Raw genomic sequence first — 21,040 nt, forward strand, 5'->3', positions numbered from 1 at the left:
TATTTGAAACTTTTGAAAAGTGGATTTGAAAAGTAGGATGTTATTTGACCATACTACCCTAAATTTAATCTCTTATTATTTTATTTAAAAATAGTTAATTCATTAAAAATATAATTATTATTTTAATAATAATAATTAGGTATCAATTTTTTAGTATTATAAATTGAATAATTAATCATATTAATTTTTAGCATTAATGTATATTAAAAATTACAAATCTTTATTACATCTTTTAAAATTACAAATTAAAAAATACAAATAACTAAAGATCAAATTTTTAGCATTATAGATCAAAATTTGTGTTATTTAAAATCTTTATTATATTTTTTAAATATTTTAAATATATTACATTTGTATAATAAAAATTATAAATCATTATAAATTAATGTCCTTTTTGGTAATTGTACATTCAAAAGTACATTTCATTATCACAAACCAAACAACTTTTAATGTATCAAACTGACTTTTAAAAAAAATATTCAAACACAAATTTTGTTACAACAACTAACTTTCACTAAACTGACTTTCACCAAATGAACTTTTACCAAATGAACTTTTGACAAATTGAAAACCAAACACATACTAAGTAGTGTAATCGGTTTATGAAAGAAATGTTAGAACTTTAAATCAAATTTGGACTTTGAACTCCGTTTTCAAATAAGCTCATTAAACATATTTTTACATATCAATTATATATTTTGGTGCATCAATTATATGTAAAAAATTTGAACAATCCAAACATACCACTGCGCGTGGTTTATGATTTTTGAGGTGAAGAACCTACATTTTTTTTTTCCTTACATGAATGAGTGTGAATAGTCCGCAATTGCTATTTTTTTTTTATCTGATCAAGAAGTGATATTATTCTTATCTGTAAATACTTGTATTTCCCCTCTTAATATGTCAACCAACCACTAGTTTTAGTTTTCTGATTAAATTGTCAATATTACAATACAATGCAATTTAAATATTAAATGAATTTTTATTATTATATATTTATTTTTTAAATATATCAAAAAATTTAATAACGTTGTATGTAACTTTACTAATACTTACACTACAAAACTCTTGTCTTTTATGATAATTTACCCATATAAAATAGGGTTTTTTATAGATATAGCCCCATGTCATAGAATGAAACCAAGTAAACAACTATAAATATTTCGTATTATGATCAGTTTACTATATTTGTTAAGAATATACTGTTATATATTAATGATAAATTCTTTATAAATTTTAAATTTTTAATGATAAACTTTTTGTATATAATATGAACGGGCCATACTTATAAATTTTAGAAAATTTAGTTCACATTTTTCGGGTACAGGATTTTTTTGACTAATGAACCAATTTATCCATTAAAATAATCCAAACATCTTTACATTTATCAAAATTAATTTTTAAAATAATATTCTAATATGATCACATTATAACATAATTAATTATAATTAAAATCAATCTTAGGATCAATTAGTCAACTAGCAGTATTGTGTAATTCTAACGCAATTTTATCCAAAAGCTAATTTTGTATTCAGCCTCTGCAAAGCCGCGTCCGAAAAAACGTGATAACTAATGATGATTAAAAATTAAAAGGCTGTTGGCCATAAACACACACACAATCATTCCACAAATTAATTATTATTCCCTGAAAAAACATAATTTTTGGTCTTAAGAAATGGAATGTTTTTCATGACAAATTCAGCCGATATATTTTGCTTATGTTTTGTTTTTTATATAGTTAAAAACAAAAGGCCTTCCCAAAAATGGAGTCAATTCAAGTACGCAACAAGCAACTTTTATTTGTACATTGAAAGTACACTTTAAGGCATGCAAAAAAAAGAATATTTTATCTTTTGATAGTAAAAAAATTATAACAATTTTTGCATGGATAAAACCCGCTTCACTGCAGACATATACTTAGGACTAGGATTATTCACCCAAGGAAGACAAGATTAGAGCACAAGCCTGTGATTCCTTTGAAATTGGCACAAAAAACAGGGCGGTCAACTCATTTTGACCAACTTAGGGTGTGTTTGGAAATCACTTTTGATACCCCAAAAGTCCCTTTGATAAATTAATTTCCACTTAACTCATGTTTGGATGGAAAAAAAATTACTTTTTTGAAAACCCATCCACAAATTTTTTAAGCCATGAAAAAGTTAGCAAGGAAAATGTAAGTGACAGTTCCTTTTAACATTTTGGAAGTTAATTTGGTAAATGTGCAAGCTGTAAATCAGATACCCACTTAATCAAGTTGAAATTACGAGCCTAGCTGGTTTAGCAGCTTTGTTTGTGTTGATCGCTAGAAAATTTTAAAAAACCAAAACCGTATAATTTAATAGTAACGTTATCAAAATTTAATTTGGTGGTCTTAGTGTTATATTTTATTTTTATAAACTATAATATATATTATACATTATAATTATATATAATATGAGTTGAAAAGGTCAACCAAGAGTAAGGTTTATTTTGATGTTGATATTATTTAGTTGATTAAATAAATGAATATCAAGACCATTATACTTTTTTTGGGAAAAAGAATTAGATATTTTTTAGAGAAATGATAACTTAAAATTTTCTCATATTTTATTTGGCCAGAAAATAAATTCTAAAATTCATAATTATTTTTTAAAACTTTTATTATTATTACACGAGGAGATAAAAGAATATAATAATTTTTTTATAAAAAATATATCAAAAATTGAAACTTACAAAAAATTAGCCACATAACATACACACACATATACAAGGAAAAATTTAACAAATGATGGTTGGAAAAGTAGAGAAGACTGAATTTCTTAGTACTTGTAAATAGTGCCAGTTATAAATTTTATGTTTTTGATTTTTTGTTGGTGAAAAAAATAAATTTTTAAATTTTTAAAAAATAATGTAATGAAAAATCAAATATTGAAACTTAATAACTTAAGTATGTTTATAATTAGACTTCATTTAAACATTGGTTTATAGGTATATTTATACTTCAACAAAATTATTTGACAATGTGCTAATTAGAATTAATATTATAACCTGATTTGTTTATTATCCGTATAACGCACAGCATCCAGGCTACTTGTTTAATTACTACTCATCAATGCTACTGCTCAATCCACAATTGCCCCGCACTCCCATTCAAAAGTTTTAACTTTATCCCTCTTAAAAATAAAGATATATACAATATATTCGATGAGATGAGCCATAAAATTAAATTTATAATAAAATAAAGTTAAAAAAAATAAGTAACACTCCATGTAATCTATATTAAAAACCAACAAATACTTCTAAAAGATGTTGTATAATTGGGATATGCATGGAGGCATGTATACGTATTGTTCAAGGATGAAATCGGGGTATCAAATTTTTTTAGTTTTCACGTTGGCTAATTATCAGTGCTGATTACATGTGGATTGATCAAAATTTTTAAAATGAAATAAAAATTGGATGGTTAAAATTCAACTACACAGTCCGTAATTGAGACAAGTAACCCATTTTCATCAAGTCGTCAGTGTCACGAATACTTACTTCATGGGATACGCCTGAAACTCTTTCTGAGCAAACGTCCCCCGAGTCTGAACCTAGCTAGCTTTCTCTGTGAAGAAGGCCTATACTTAGATCAATCAAGAAGTAAATTTGTGGATGTAGTTAATCTTTTGTGGGCTATTTTGCATTCTATCAAAACACCACCAGACGTTTATATCCTCCCTTCGCCCTGCTTCACTCGCTTTCTTTTTATTTCTTGGTTCACCTTCCAAGGGTTTCCCCCTTCCTCCTTCTCCTTCCCATTTTAGGGTTTCAGGCTCCTCTTCCACCTTCCTTTCTTTCTAAACTCTCACCCTAAACAGACCCATCTCACTCCTCACGCGTTCTGTTGCAACAGGCAAACACAAGAAAACCAGACACTATTTGGCCTCTGTTTCCAAGGGAAGACCCGTTTTCTGTAGGTTCGCGTTTTTATCGGCATCATCATCGGACTCCAACTTCCCGGGATGTTTTTTTTTTCTTTTATCATTATGCAGTAATAATTCCCAGGTCGAGGATTTTGACGAATAATGTCTCCATTTCCCCTCGTCGTCGATGCGAACGAGAACCTAAAAGAGCTCTGTTAGACTGTTCTGTGCACAGCAAATAATTCCATGCCGGCTCAAACAAACACAGTGAATCTGAATGGCAGGAAGAAGGAAACAAACAGAGATAGATACCTTCCACTAATGAATGATAATACTGCATTTTTGTAGAACTAACCCAGAACCATGAATCTCCAACTATCAAGCCATGATATTAGTGAGCGGATCATATTTTCTAAATTTTAATAATTAGTCATTTTCTGTAGAGCATATCCGATAATAAAGACGATAATGATTATACAGATTTAGGGCCGGGGGAGTCACAACTGGATCAATGTTCTGTCATCGCAGTGATCCTCTGATTACCCCTTTTTTTCTTTGGCGTCCAACATTTGGAATCCACTCAGAAATTAAAATATATATATATATATAGTGACCAGTTGGATGATACGGGTTCGTTTAGGATGATCTTGCCTCTCGATAAAGTTTTTAATAGTTCTCTTGGTTATAAAATTTTTGCAATTCAAAAACTCTAAAAGGGTCTCCAAACCGCTTTTGGACGCGCCTCGTTATCTAGTATTTATTGGTACTGCCAAATATTGTTATTGTGTTCAATTGCTTTTTGGATCTAATCCACCGTCTTGGACATTTAGAAGGTAGCTTTTATAAGTTCCGTGTTCAAATAAAATATTGAATCTGTATCAGCTATGCCCATGTTATTGACAAGTTTTCTCGTCCAAGTTTTATCTAAAGGATTAACATACATGCCAAAATTACAGTGATAGCCCATGAAGCAAAAATTTTATAAGGTTTCAAGAAAATTTGAATATATCCATATTTACAGGTGAGGCAATAGTTTTCTTCCAAATGTTTGATCGTTTATGGCAACCCACAGGCTTCACGTATGAAGTTTTATTGAAGAAATTAAGTAAGAGATTACAAATTCAGATTGTTCATTTCTTAATTAATATTTCAAAAGGTGTGATATTGTATATTAATTTAGTGGTGTGACAGTGATAGGAAAAAAACAAGGATAGAAAAGGTGAGTACTTTCTGTTATATGTTACTCTTTTAAAGCTCTTTACGACTTTACCCTCGCTCGCTCCACAATTTGGCTGCACTGCACCTCTTTTCGCCATCAATGTCTCTGTGCCCCACTCCACTGCTTCCCTTTACTCATTCTTACTCCTTCATAACAATACATTTTTAATTATTATTACAAGAAGATTATGTTTGCTAACTCTTTTTTATTCACTCATCATCAACTCTCTATTTATTTTGCCCTTCAAAATGAAATCTTAATTCTTTACTATCGCTGAAATCATGTGTAAATGATCAGAATCTCTCTCCATGAAATTTTTGAAACTTCACCTCATGTTTCAAGTTATCGAATTCCTTTCCTTTCATCCAATTACTATTTTTTTCAACATTTTTGTCATGTTTTGGATGTCCTAGAATTTAATCTTGAAAATGTATGTTCAAAATTATTTGGAAAAAATTAAGCAAAATCGATATCTAACAAAACTGGTCATGTGAGGGTGAGAGTTTGGCATCCCAATTTTCAATTCAACTTGCATATTACAGATTGCTCGCCAAAATGCAAATAAAAGCATCCCAAATAGTATTGATTCTGATTTGACCCCCCGTCCTCGGATTAATTAATTTCACTGCCAGTTGTTCCAGACACGCACCCCTCAGGCCAATCATAGAAGACACAAATTGCAATAATAATAAAAATAATAAGAATGAAATTCCCAAATGTCGTACTTCCCCAAAGGAATCAAGGGGACGTAGAGCCACGTATGGTAATTGGTAATTGGCCTTTGCTGCTCCAAAATTTGTATAAATTAACAAAATGCCTATTTATATTTATAACATTCACCCACACACCACACACACACTTCAAGTTTTGGTATCTTATTCTCTTGATCTCTTCACTCACAGTAGTTCTCATGCAGTGCGCTCCGCCTCACATCCCTCTCGTGTCCCTCATCCCCACCCTCCATCCCTGCGCCTCTTGTGGGTCCCACCTCCTACCTTTCTCTGGACCTGCTTTGTTGGCCGCCCCTCATCTCTCCCTCTTGGATTTCGCGCGTCTATCACACGCTCACCCTTTCCCTCCCTCGCTTTTGCTCATCTTCGTGACTAAAATGTCCCCTCCGGTGTCTGCTCGTCCCACGAGATGGTTGCTAGGGCGTATATTCCTTTACCGTGGTTGCATGTCCACGTGATTATTCCCGCTGCTTCCTCTCTCGCCTGCCTTATTTAAACATCGCTTTCGGACAGCCGCAGTGACGTGTAATAGCGGCAGGCTTGTTTCTCGCGAACAAACCCTTCGTGACTCCTCGTAAATAGGCGAAAAACCTAGGGGCAATGTTGTCCATCGAGCTAAACAAATAGAAACATACGAAGGACCGAGAAAGAAAGAAAGAGCGAGCGGGCAAACCAAACCCTGATTATCGAGTTTTGTGAGATCTGCGAACCAAAAAAAATACTGGAGATCTCTTTCTCTTTCACGCCCCAGCAGCGAAACAGAGACGCAGAAATCAGTTCCAGAGACGAATCCCTTCTCGAATCTTCGTATCTTCCTCTCCCCTTCCCCTCCATGAGGATCCGCAAGAGCGCCAAGCTATGTGGTGGTGGTGGAGCTGCTGGTGGTTCGGTCCTTTTTGGTCTCGACGACAGCTTTCAGACCCACGTGTGCCAGCTGAACCAGTCGCCATGGGATGTGATCCCCTTCGGCTCCGACTCGCCCCTCCAGGTTCCTTGCTTCCTCTCTATCTTCTATTTCCTTTTCCCGTTCCAGATCTACCCGAAGACCCTTCCCATCACCCACTTTCGTCTAATTCTCTGCATTTCGATATTAGGGTTTTTCTTCCCCTCTTTCTTCCGTATTTCCTACTCTAGGGTTCTTCACGCACCATAAATTCTCCTCATTTGATCGTATATATTACTCTCAACTCTCAATTAGGTCAATGATTATCGTATCTCTCGTTTCTCACTGATACTCCTTGCTTCTCTCAGTTCGACGGAGAGGAAGATAGCTTGACCGGGAATGGAAGTCGTGGTGATTCTGTTGGAGCCGTTGAGAGGTAAGCTATTATCCCCCATTTATCCTTCGATTGGCGACTGTACTTATATTGTTCATTAGGGTTTTTCTCTCGAGCATTTCTTCGACGCGGCAATGTAATTCTCCCAAATTTCTCTTCCTGATCAAAACGCAGCGTCGCGTCAATGATGGACGCCGACGATCAGACCAAGCCGCTTCCTAAGATAGAGGATATGGTCGTCGTGCGCGATAATGAAGTGAAGGTGCTCGACGATATTGACGAGGGAAGAATCGTCGACGAAACGACTTCGTTTTGCCAGAAAACCGACGGGAAGAATTGGCATTGTAAGAACGAGGCTAAACATGGCCAATCATTCTGTGAGCATCACTTGTCTTTGCTTAGGTCATATAATAACAATAATAGCGTTAGCTATAATAATAGCACCACCTCATCTTCGAGGAAGGCGGCGGCGGCTGCAGCTGCGCCCGGCGCCGGAGCTCGGCGCGCGAAAGCACGTGCCGCGAAGAGAGCTTCTTCTTCTTCTTCTTTAGCTTCTTCGAACCCGTATGAATTCTATTACTATTCTGGGTTCGGTCCGCTGTGGGGGAAGAGAAGAGGCGATAGAAATGGAGAGGGGAGTGGTAATCACAGGAGCGGCAACGGGCAACTCAGGGGGGCCGAGAATTCGACGATAACAGAAGCTGAAGAAGCGAACGAGGAAACTACCCTGAACACTTCATCGCCTTCTCGTTCGTCTACATCATGGCTGATGGATAACGAGGAATTCGATTACGGGGTGGACGATGACGATGAGGATGAAGAGGACGAGGAAGAAGGCGCGAACGGGGATAGCGGGAAGAGGCGAATGAGGAAGCCAGTGAAAGCGAGGTCGTTGAAATCGCTAATGTAGGATTATAACGGGGTGTTAGAGAGATGGAGGCTTCGGGAAGTTTAGCGCGCGTTGTTGTGATCGTAATTTTCTAATTTTTCTTTTGAAGATTTCTGATTTAGGGTTGTGGAGGAACGAGACTAATTTTAAGTTTCGCATGATGATGTGGCGCATCGTAGGTGAGGTTAGGATTTGTGTGAAAGAGGTGGACCGGGAGGAGTCAAAGTGTTTGAAATGGGGAGGGGCAGAGTGGTAAACTGGGGTGATCTAATTTGTAGTTTGTGGATAGAGTAGAGAGGGCTTTAACATGTCAAGAGCTTTATCAGGAAACAGAGGATTGGACTTTATAAATTGGCAGTTATATCCATGCATCAGCATGTTGTGGCCCACCATATATGCCAGCTTATTATTGTGAAAGTTGCTTTCTCTTTCTGTCTTTCTGGGGATTCTTGCATCCACTTTAGTATTTTAATGTCCTCTAGTCCATAAAATAAAATTAAATACCTCATATCATATTCCTTTTATATACTAATTTATAATGAGTTATAGAATACAAAACCCATCTGGCCTTTTATTCATGTCATATGATATGATTTTATATTTACCTTATTATTTAGTAGACTTATTTTATTTGATTTATTTTTTTATTAAAAATATGAGTAATGTGATGCAACGAGGATACATGTTTTTTGGGAGCACTATTGGCTGTCTTTTTTCATGGAATTTCTTCTGTACCATTTTCTTGGGCTGAAGTTATTGTTTTAAAGGATAAAAGTGTAGAAAAACTAACAATACTCTTTATTTTCTTACTACACTTGAGCCGTGCCCATATATTTTAATTTTATTAATTAAGATGAGTTTCGAACGGTCATATTGTATAATTGTTTGCCCTATGTGTGTGTGAGTGAGAGAGAGAACTCTGAAGAATGTTTAATCTTGGCATTAAATTAAATCAATAAACCCAATGCAAGAACATGTTTCATGTTTGAACACGCAGCTTGATGGTTTCATGCCCTAGTATGTTTATTTCTTTGAAGTTACGCAACGCATATGTACACGTAATATGTAGAAATACATTTATAATAATTGTGCACATAATAAAAATTATACTTAACAAACTTCATATTCATCTATACAAGTTCTTGGATTAGCTTTAGATACTATTTGGATTAATATATTTAGATTTAAATTATGATTTAAAATCTTGCATTTCAAATCTCATGTCTAAAATTTATATATTTAAAAACCATTTTAAATGAAAAAGAGGTATGAGTTGATATTTTAACGAAAATGGAAAATATAAAGTGATAAATTTACTTATATTTTTCAATTATTGAGAGACAAGAATTAAATATTAGAAAATACGCAAAAGTCATAGAAGCATTAATAGTAAAAATACAAAGAGAATGAAATATTTAAAATGATTAAAATTTTAAATGACTAGAATATAAAGAGAACTTAAAATTACAAATGAATTATATTAAAAATAAATTTATATTTGAATTAAATCTAAATTCATATATTCTTATGTATGTAAATGAGATATTTGGTCCAAGTCAAAATCTAAATCCTTATTAATCCAAATACATTATTAATTTATTTTAGAAATTGATGGCATTCTTAGGTATTTAAATCATCTGAAGTTGGATTTGATAAATTTAGGTGAAGTTTTCTTTCTTTAGAATTTTTGCCCATTATTATTATTATTATTATTATTATTATTAAAATATAAAATATTTTCTCTATTTCTTAAAAAGGAAAACTTTATCTAAATTTACCAATCCCGATTTCAGAAGATTTAAATCTCATTTTCAGGTATTTATGGTCATGAGTTGAGAAATAATGAATAAAGGTCTTTAATTGTTATTCAGTTTATTAGCTTCCCTTGACAAATAGTGTCAAGCATGAGAGTCGTCTTGGGAAACATTTTAAATTGTGTTATAATTGTAGGGTTGCTAATTATTACATCCCTTCATTCTAATTTGATTACATGTTGTGAATTAAAATTAACCATAACATCTGTCCCTCATATCGATTTTATGGACAAGATTTAACAGGTCTCAACGACGTTCATCCATGTCAAGTAAAATGTCAATATGAATTCCATATCTGAATATATATAAACTATAAAATGGCATAACAAGTTATTTACTAATAAGTTTGTACGGAACCTACATAGAAGTTTGAAAGTTTATTTTGCCCTCAATATAAGATAAAATTATAATAGTTAATGCTTTTTCTCATTTATACTCTTATTTATTTGCTGTCATTTGAATTTTTAGACATCAATTTATTAGAGTTATTAGCTGCGATGAGTGGTGAAATTAAAAGTTAAGTATGTTCTTTATTATTTATAACTTCCAACTTTTTTTTTTGTGGATAGACAAGGCAGGCTGTAGGCTGTAGCTTGGAGAAGCAAAAGATACAATCATTTAAGGCTTGTTTGGTTTCTGTTCTCATTTTTTATTTTTAAAAACTATTTTGTAATATAGTTTTTACAATTGTTTTTTAAAATAAAATAAAATAAAAATTTGTTTGGTTATATTAATTTAAAAATATTTTTAAAATTAAAAAATAGTCTGATAGTGATGATTATAGGTGGTTAATGATAGTGATTTATGATAAATATTGGTCAACATGATTGTAATTTTTAATAATAAAATGTAGTATATTTTAAAAATAAGAAAATAAAACAAAAACAACTTAAAATTGTCTCTATTTTTTTTTTGTTTTTTTAAAAATGAAAACAGTTTTATAAATAAGCAAATAAAAATACTTAACCAGACAAGTTTTTAAATTTTTCTGTTTTCAAAAACAAAAACAATTTTTAAAAATAGAAAACAAACATACTCTAAACTCTAGAGCTTGAGCTCTTATCTTTACAAAAAAGAATTATAGCAACATAGGGGTACTTGTTGCAAAATCTTCATTCCGTGCTATTCAAAGTGAGCGTTCTTTGCCTGTTATCAGCGCCAAATATAGGATCAATAGAAGGGAAAAAGATTGAGGAGGAGTTGGAATTTCTTCCTATTTGTTTTGTATTATTGGGAAAGGTGAAAAAAAAGATATTATTAAAAAAAGGAAAGATGAATAAAAGATGAAACACTTTTTTTTATTACCCATGTGTATATTTTTATTAGAGGTAATGCTATTTAAGATATTACTTGACAGTATTAGTTTTAGTCACTTGTTTACACTTTTAAAATTGCAAGATTGAAAAGACGAGAGTTAAGAATAGGAAGAAAAATAAATGAATAATCAACAAATTTTACTTCCACTATTTCCTATAAAAAAAAATCCCCTATCGATTTGAAAATATTGCATTTATTTCATTGCATGAATTATCACAATACATAATAAGCTCATCACTTTTTTTAATAAAAAGATTGTCACTTATATAATAATAATAATATTTATGAATTATGGTGCTTCCATATATCAAAATAAGAAATTATGGAATCGCCAAAATAAACTATTAAGATATGGGTATATAAAGGTTCATTACATTTTTCATATGATTATTAGTGGCTTTTTTACCAATATGTTGTAAATAGTAAACAACATTACTTAAATGCTGCACCATGAAAAATATCTATTCAAACACTATACCAAAAATCATTTAGACCAAAAACGAGTTTACATTTGTGAACAACTCATTTACACAAAGAACAAATTTGTAGTAAAATAATCTAACATTTAATTTTTTTATGAAAAGTGAAATTGTTCCTTTAGTGAATAAGTTTATTTATTTTTAACTGCTAAGACATAATATTCATTGTGAAGATGCAACCCATCCCCACGAGAATGTCCCAACATGCTTATTCTCATTATATGGTGACTACTTATCTACCCAACCATCAATTGAAAATAAAAATGTAAGGGAAAAAAAGCCACAAAATTCCTATCAATTTCATTACGCGCTACTGCTCTAATTATTATCATTTTTCAACTCACTCACTCCTACTCAATTGAAGTATATATTATGTTGTTGTTGCATGTTCCCCTTCTTCAGATTCAAGTGTTTCATTTATCTAGGTAGCTGTCGTATTTAAATCAAATCAAGATGATTCAATTAAAAAAATTGACCATCGAAGGGTGGCATATATTTCATATGATGGCCCACCATACTCAAAAGTGTGAGTGTTGTATCCAATTGAAAATATTGCTAATAATCAAATAAAGACATGAACGATTTAAATTGAGTAGGAGTGGGTAAGTGTAAAAGGGATGATAATAAAAGTGGCATATAATGAGATTGACTGAAATTTTAAAACTCTTATTCTCCTGTATTTTTATTTTCAATTGATGGTTGAGCAAACAAACAACCATCATATAGTGAGAATAGGGAGGAGAGAGCATGTAGAGAGATTTTTGTAGGGATGGGTTGTATTTTCACAATGAATATTATATTTTCTCAGTGAAACTCATTCACTAAGTGAACTATTTCACTTTTATAAAAAACAAGTCATATTTTTTGATGACAAACTTATTCTATATGTGAATAATTTATTCACAAATGTGAACTCATTTTCCATTTGAGCGATTTTTAATATAGTATTTGAATAAATACTTGTTGTCATGGTGTGGTATTTTGGTAACTTTGTTTCCTGTTTATAGCATATTAATAAAAAAGTTGGATTATCAGTTTGGATCATATTCGAGTATTATCATATTTAATTGGGAGAGCTCTCTCAAAATGTTTTTTTGCATTCAACCAAACTCAAATTTAAATGCCTCTTGCTCTAGCGGTTGTATACATTATACAAACTATAAATTGTTAGATAATTAGGTCTGTTATGTAAATATTACATCTCATATTTATCTTCTTTTTATTTTTAATAATAAAAACAAAAATAATTGCCATAAAAAATAGTTTAAACTCATCCTATGAATTTAATTTAAAAAAATTACCTTAAATGCCATGAAAACTTGTAGCTTGTTGGTTAATGTGCTGCACACTCAACATGCAGATTGCAAGTTCGAATTGATAGACCAAAAGGTTAACAAATAAAAATATTATTATCTCTATTTTAAATTTTAAGATATTTTTGAAAAGATTTAATATTTTAAAATATAAAATATTTTGATAAAAATAAAATTTGACTAATGATACTTTTTTAATATCAACCTTCTCATATATTATCTCTTTTTAATACTCTTTGACAAGTGAAGTATTAAATAAAGTACATATTTTAAATTTTATATTTTTATTTTAAAAAATTAAGGTTGTAAAGTATATTTAATAAGTTTTATTAGTATGTATAATTTTATTTAAAAGTATCTTATAATTTAAGACAGATGAAGTACTTTAAATGTCATATTTAATATATTAAATTGATCATAATTGATATAACTGTAATCTAACCATTAACTATTAAATTAGTATCCTTTTTATTTTTAAAACCAACAAAATTTACCACAATTTTTGTGAAAAGTTTATAAGAAGAACCATAAATTTTTATGTCTTGAATATTCGGTTCTGTGAGATATATATATATATATATATATATTCTCTTGGATCCAGAAACTCCCTTTGGTACGGGATATGTTTTCAAGATGTTCTTCTTGCGACCAGTGTCATGTCGTTTTCTTCGACTTCACAACTTTTACTGCCCTTCTTGACGGCACTGGGCAAGATAGTTCATCCCTTCATGGAGACCCAAAAAAAAAAAAAAGGTAAATTTTTTTTTTAATAAAAGATCAAATGACCTTAAGAAGATGAGAAGTTCTCCATCAAATACTATATTTATAAATAATTTTTAATGTGTTTTATTTAAATAAAAAAATTTAAAATTCATTAATCCTATCTAATTTTGTTTAAATTCTTCAATTTTGCTCATATTAAATAAACATAATTTAATAATGAATTTTTTCTCACTAATATTAAATGGGAATAAAAGAAATTTGTAAGAAAAGTTAACAATATGCGTTATACATAGGATAAAATTAAAATTATTTTCTCAACTTTACCAGTAAAATTAAAATGAGTAAAATATAAGTCCCATAAATGCCAGGAACTAGCAAGTAAGCAAACATGAGAGATAGAACATTACACCATTGACCATGAAATATAACATGTCACACCCAAGATAACCCATGACGGCTCTCACAGCATAACAACACACAATTGGGAACATAAAACACACGACATGATATATCATGATTTTTTTGGCCCCGGGGGTGGGGGGACACTTTGAGATTACACAAGAAATTGACGTGTGGAGACTCCAACATTTTAAAATGTCACTTAAGGACATCGGTCCTCTACTGGCATTTAAAGGGGGGAGAAAAGATATTCAACAAAAAAATCTATGCTCATGGCCAGAAGTTTAAAAATCCTAACAAGTCTTTCAAAACCATCCTCTTATCGTCTCCATGTACAGCCCAGCTTTAGAATCCGGTTTAAGAGTTAAGATTTTTTTTTTCAAAAAGAAAAAAATTGGGCTTATTCAAGTTGCTTAAATAAGACTGAAGAAATCCAAATCAAGTCTCAACTTGCATTAGCTTAGCTTGAATTTTTTTCACTTTGGACTGATAAACCTTTTTCTATTATTAATAAAATGAAATCGATTATTTTTTTATTATTAAAAACAAATAATTATGTTGATTATCTTGTCCATTAAGCATTTCAAGATAATTAAGAAATTAAAATCTTCAACGACACCTCCCTGAAATATTGGGACTTGTTGATTTCCAATCTGACTTGATTTTGCTTTTATTTTGCACCAATCTTAAATTGTGGCCATATGCTACTCCAGAAAAGAAAAAAGAAAGAAAAACCTATAAAATTAAGTTAAAAGTTTTGACAGCTAAGTTATAAATTCTAATAGGTTAGTTGAAACTTGAAATGGTTTTCAACTAAGTATTTTTTTTCATATGCACTCTGTAATTTAAAAAAATCCAAAACTAAATTGCAAAAATGATGGTTCCATCGTTATGCATCTTGAAAATTTAAAAAAAAAAACGGATATGAAAAATTGCTTAAATAAAAATGATTTCAATGCTAAGCTTAAAAATTTTCCAATTAGCAAGTGAATAGGGGCATTTTTTATTAAGTGACCTTTTCCAAATATCAGTACATGACCTTAATTTTGGACTTCTAAATTATTACTATCCTTTTTAATTATTTGATCTCAAAGTGTCAATACCGTCAATAATCATCCTATCTCTCTATGCTTTCCCATCCTTTGTTGTTTTTTTTATTTCAATTTTTCATTGTTATAATGTTTGGTTAGTTTTATTTGTATGTAGGCAATGAGTCCCGTGTGGGAGACAAAAATAAGTTTTGTTATTCATACCATATAAACAACGTGATTATAAATTTTATTATGTATAAAATCAATATATTAATATTATAAGGGTGTTTATTTTATTCTCCGACACAATAATGTTAATTTTTTTATAACATCCCCCATAAAAATGTCGTGCACGGGTTTATTCCATCAAGAGCATGAAATAATACTCGCTGCCTTTTTTAAGACAAGAGGGCTGCATTTGTAATTCCATATAAAACAAAATAAATAAACAATTTCCAATAAAAACAAAAAACAAAAAGACAAGCCAGCATATTAGTCTAATATATATTTCCTCCCTTTAAAAATATAAGATACTTTTTAAGGAGTTGAATGTTAAAAAATATAAGGTATTTTAGTCTTTTGAGATATAATCATTTTTTTTAAGTATCCCTATTGATGATAACTTTATATTTATTATAGGATATTTAATAAAAATAAATATAAAAATATAGGGTTAGTTTGAAAGTAGGTAACTATTTTATTGGGGGTGAGATTCGGTTAAAAATACTTTATATTTTTGAACGGAAGGAATATATAAAATCAATATATTAGACTAGAGGGCTGCCTTTTTTTCCCTCCCAAAAAAAAAATCACCAATAAAAGTTGTTTGAATTGATAAAAAAAGAAAAAAATTTTAAATTGCACGCATATTATATGATCAAATTAAGTAAATAATTTAATATTTATTATATTTTACATTATAACTGATTTATTATATTTATTAAACATATACTATTGTATATCAATGATAAATTTTTTATAATCTTTTAATGATAAATTCTTTATATATCAATGATAAATATCTTATATATCAATATGAACCGGCTATGCTCTCAAATTTTTAAAAATTTAATTTATATTTTTTAAGTACAAGATTTTTTTTCCAGCTAGTGACCCTTTTATCCTATATATATCAATATATGTTCCTAAAAACATTAACATTTTGGGAAAATCACAATGAAGGACTTATGTAGCATTTATTTACAAGAAAAGATCAAATGATTTTGAATTTATTCTACAAGATCAAAGGACTTGAATATAATTTAATTTTAATATAAAAAGAAAAAATTACCCCTCATTTTTTTTAAAAAAATCTCCCACTATCATTGACCGTCAGAGCTCTTGTGCTTGTGGTTAGACTACCCCACTGGACCAAATGCTAGAGTTTTAATGTTGGTCACCAAACTGGCGAAGGAGACAAATTAAAAATTTTGAAGGTGACCAAGAATAGTTAGCCACTAGGCTGACAATTCCTTTAAATTATATGATTTAAATATATATATATATATATATATACACACACATATATATATAATACTTGTTAAAAGCTTAATAATTATTTATTATTTTGCAAATAATTACTTGTTAGATTATTAATGAGACTGGTTAAAAATTTAATATGCATTAATTTTTATAAATATTTATTTGTTTTTATTACCGAAACTTGCATGTTAGAAGTTTATATGAACCTATTATTTTATTAAAATTTACTTGTAAAATTATTAAGAAAAATTTTTAAAGTTAGTAACGGAACTTGTTATTTTACAAATAATTACTTGTTAATTATTAATGAAGATGTGTTTGTAAAATCATCAAGAGAAATTTTTAAAGCTAGTAACAAAACTTATCATTTTACAAATGGTTACTTGTTAAATTATTAATTAGGACTTATTAAATAAATTTAATATAGAGTAATTTTATAAATGTTTACTGGTTTTATTACTAAAATTTTACATGTCAAAAACTTATGTAAATTTATTATTTTGTTAAAATTTTCGTGTTAAATTATCAAGAAAATTTTTTAAAGCTAGTAACGGGATTTATTATTTCACAAATAATCACTTGTTAAATTACCATAGTGGCCTTGTTTGTCAAATCATCAAAAAAAATTTCAAAGCTAGCAACGGAGTTTGTTATTTCACAAATAGTTATTTGTTGAATTACTAATAGAAACTTGTCATTCCTAGTAATAAAAATAAATAAGGATTTATAAAAATTAGTGCATGTAAATTTTTTAATAAATTCTATTAGTAATTTAATAACTAGTCATTTGTGAAATGATAAGTAATCATTAAACTCCTGATATGTATTGAAATTAAAAGTGAAAATAAAGTTAAAATATATATAAAGATTTGCATTATATAATTGAAAGGAATTACTAGCATAATAGCTAATTATTCTTTTGGGGATAAAGAGATGTAGGTTCAAACCTCCATTGATTACCTTAGAAAAATTTAATTTGTCTCTCTCATTGGTTTGGTGACCAATGATGGAGCTCTAGTATCTAATCTGTGACACTGGAGGATTTTTTTTTTTAAATGATTTTTTTTTGTGCTAAAATTTATTACATTTTAATCTCTTAATCCTATATAGTAAATTCAAAATCCCTTAATCATCTTCTATAACTAAAATTATCGAGAGGTCCTTTACTATAATTTTCTCTGACATTTTTATCCATACAGTAACATTACTTATTTATTTTTTTAAAAAAATATCCTCTCTCTCCCTCTTAATTTTTTTTTCTTTAAAAACAAAATTAATTTATCATTTGTGAATATCTTTTACAATACAACAAACATTCTCTCAAGTCTCAGGAGAAGCAGGGACGTATTCACATTGGGAAAAGAGGGGGCAATTGTGCTCATGAAATTTACAAAAATTACACTTATTTTTTTATTTTAAATTACATTTGCCCACACTTAAAATTGCAGTTGCTCCCATAAAAAATTAATTGTCCCACATTTTTCTTTAAAATTATCAAGTATACATATTTAAAATATTATTTACCCTTTATTTATAATAAAAAGAAATTTATGATGTAAATGAAATTAGATATATTTTTAAACTTTTCATATAATTTGTTTATATATTATTTTAATTATTACTTAGAATTATATATTTTTTATAAATATTTATATTTATATTATATTTGATATAAATATTGCCTTCATTATTAAATTTTTTTAAATCCGTCACTGCTCAGGTGCTACTTTTGTGCTTCCAATGCAGTAAAACCTTGCTTTGATCCAAAATGCTGTCATTTTGAGATTGAAAGCATTGGAGCGACCTTACCACTTTAAGTTATCTTTGGGTGGATCGCTTTCTATCTCCTAGGTTTCCATTCCCTTGTGGGAGTAGGTCATCGGCGGGCTTGCAGAGTTTGGTGGGCCAAGGGTCTCCCACTTCTCTCATCATCGAAGGGCTCTTACGCTCTTTCGACCCATGGCGAGCGTGTGCGAGTGGTTGGCTTGGGGCTGTGGATTGGTGTGGGTACAAGTTAGGAAGAGTGTGTGTGTGTCTGTGTGTGGTGGAAATCAAAGACGAGAGGGTGGTGAATCGAGACTGGATCTGGAAACATGGGGAGGTGAAATGGAGTTGAACTGCAAACGTCAAGTTTGGAAGGGTTGTTTAGATCGTATTAGGCGTTGCAATGAGAGACCTTGGAGGTTTCTTGAATGTAATAGAAGGGAAGACGATCTTTGATGGATGCCACCAGATGTAGTATGGGCAAAATCCGTATTGAGGCTCTGGAACTCTGGAATTACGGGAGAAGTAAGGGTTTGGAAGATTGGGTTTCGGGCACGGTGGTTCGATTTCTGGTCTGCCATGATGTTTCTGAGCATGACGTAGATGATTGACGAATGGCAAGGGAAGAGACAAAGGTCAATTGAAATGGTCGATGTGGGAATTTCCGTACAGGGATGAATGGTTCAATTCTCTCAAAGTCACAATCTGATTTCTCTGTGGTATAATTTCTTTATTCCCATTTACTCTGCATCATCAGTGAATCTATTTGGAAAAGTTTCATGGATCCAAATGGGAGTTTTGAATCAAGTTATGTTGCGAGCTTTTTGGAGGAGGGCTTTTGATTATGTGGTGTAGTTACTGGTTTTGATTTGGAGGAGGCTTTTTGTTTTCTTGGGTGCCCTTCTTTGACTTGGTATATAACAATGTTTGATCTTTGTATTTGGGGTTTGTTGTGTTTGCATATTGGTATATCCATGATTGTTTGTTCAAGTGGGGATAATGCTAATAATCTGGTACAAAGCCTTCTTACTGTATTCTGGCTAATCCACTTAGCATTCTTGGTGGAAAAACTATGGATCATTTGAGGTGTGTTCCCCCTAGAAACAAGTGGCTCAATTTGGACTATTTTATAATATTTTTTTTTTTAAGGATATAGAGTATGGGTGTTTTCTACTGGTGCTGGCTGTGTTCAATGCCTACTTTTGATTATGAAGGGATTTGCTTGCCTCCAGTGGATTTTTCTAATCTTGGCAGAGCTCTTGGCTCTTATTGCCCTGAGTGGATTTCAAGACTTCATAACGCAACCGCTGAATGCGGTACTCTGGCTGCCTGTAGGGAGAAGTGCTCAAAAGAATGTGTGTTTCCACCCATTCTTCCGTGGTTACAATATTGGCTGATGACTTATCAAAGACTAGGAATCGCTGTTCTTGGTTTTTTCCCTTTGTTTTGGTTCTTTTTTTTTTTTTCCCCTGCTAGTTTGTTTGGTTTTGTTTCCCTTTGTTTTGGTTCTGTTTATACTGGATAGTATTTCATGCAGTCTTCTTATGTTGACTCTTATCTTTTGCATTTTGGTTTTAACGATATGATTCTCTTGTTGCCACAAAAAAAAAAAGAAAAGATAAAGAAAGGAAGAAAGCATTGGAGCAAGGTCCTATTGTTAGTTAGAAGGTTGTGTGTGATCTTTTATCCTTATAGGGAGACTTACTTAAAAAAATATTTCATCCCGTCTAAAATATAAGTATATTTTTTTCCAGCAAAGCTTGGTAAAAAATACCAGCAATTTATTATTTGTAAAAAAAATCTTTTATCTATTCTGAATTTTTGTATATGTGAATTAGTAACCTTTTTTTATTCATGATAAATTGGAAATAAGGGTATAAAGGGAAAAAAAATTATATTTTAGAATAAAGATTTTTTGATATGTGAGTTGCTGTTAAAAGTTATTTATATTTTGGGTGAAGGGAACAGAATTCGATTAAGATGATATTTTAATTTTAGATATTAAGGACCTGTTTGATTTTTGTTCTTATTTTTATTTTAAAAATTATTTACAATGCAGTTTTTAAAATTGTTTTTCAAAACAAAATAAAAAAAAATCCATTTAGTCGTATTAATTTTAAAAGCAGTTTTAGAATTAAAAAATAGATTAATAAGAATGGTTATAGGTGATTAATGGTGGTGATTTATGATAAAAATTAATTAAGGTAATTATAATTTTGAATAATTAAATGTTATGTATTCTGAAAACAAGAAAAATGAAACTAAAACAACTTAAAGTTGTTTCTATTTTTTTGTTTTTAAAAACAAAAAATAAAAGCGGTTTTAAAAATTATCAAACTGAAAATATTTAGTCAAATAAGTTTTAAATTTTTTAAAATAAAAAATAATTTTTAAAAACAGATAATAGACCGGCACTAAATATTAAGAAATCATCTTTCAATGGCTACATTAAAAAGTTCATTTATTTCTGTAATATTTGAGTTTGAACCCTGGCAGGGTTATCGTAAGATGATACAAACTCTGACTGTAATGACTTTAGTGTTGTCCGCCAAGAAAACGGAGAACTCGATGATGTGGATTCCTTGATGTCATAAAAAAGCGCAGAGAATAAATTTAAATTCTCTAAAAATTAAGATAATTCCAATTAAATACATGAAATAAAAATTATTAAATAAGTTGTAAATATTGATTTAGATAGTTAAAAATAAGAATTTTATT

At 30.3% G+C, this 21,040-nt stretch overlaps 1 protein-coding gene and 1 long non-coding RNA gene across 2 annotated transcripts; both read left to right on the top strand.

The window, feature by feature from the left end:
- Positions 1-6,454: 6,454 nt before the first annotated feature.
- Positions 6,455-8,432, top strand: LOC129300685 (uncharacterized). The gene is made up of 3 exons (XM_054939260.1): positions 6,455-6,822; positions 7,086-7,153; positions 7,286-8,432. The coding sequence occupies exons 1-3, from the start codon at positions 6,667-6,669 to the stop codon at positions 8,019-8,021; spliced, it is 960 nt and encodes a 319-aa protein (XP_054795235.1). The 5' UTR covers positions 6,455-6,666; the 3' UTR covers positions 8,022-8,432.
- Positions 8,433-18,341: 9,909 nt separating this feature from the next.
- On the top strand, positions 18,342-19,873 carry LOC129300686 (uncharacterized). The gene is made up of 2 exons (XR_008590818.1): positions 18,342-19,041; positions 19,472-19,873. It is a non-coding gene; the product is annotated as an uncharacterized LOC129300686 (long non-coding RNA).
- The last annotated feature ends 1,167 nt before the right edge of the window (positions 19,874-21,040 follow it).

Source organism: Prosopis cineraria, unplaced genomic scaffold (assembly GCF_029017545.1).
Source record: "Prosopis cineraria cultivar Desert tree isolate PC_DT_omini unplaced genomic scaffold, ASM2901754v1 PC1705, whole genome shotgun sequence".
NCBI lineage: Eukaryota > Viridiplantae > Streptophyta > Magnoliopsida > Fabales > Fabaceae > Prosopis > Prosopis cineraria.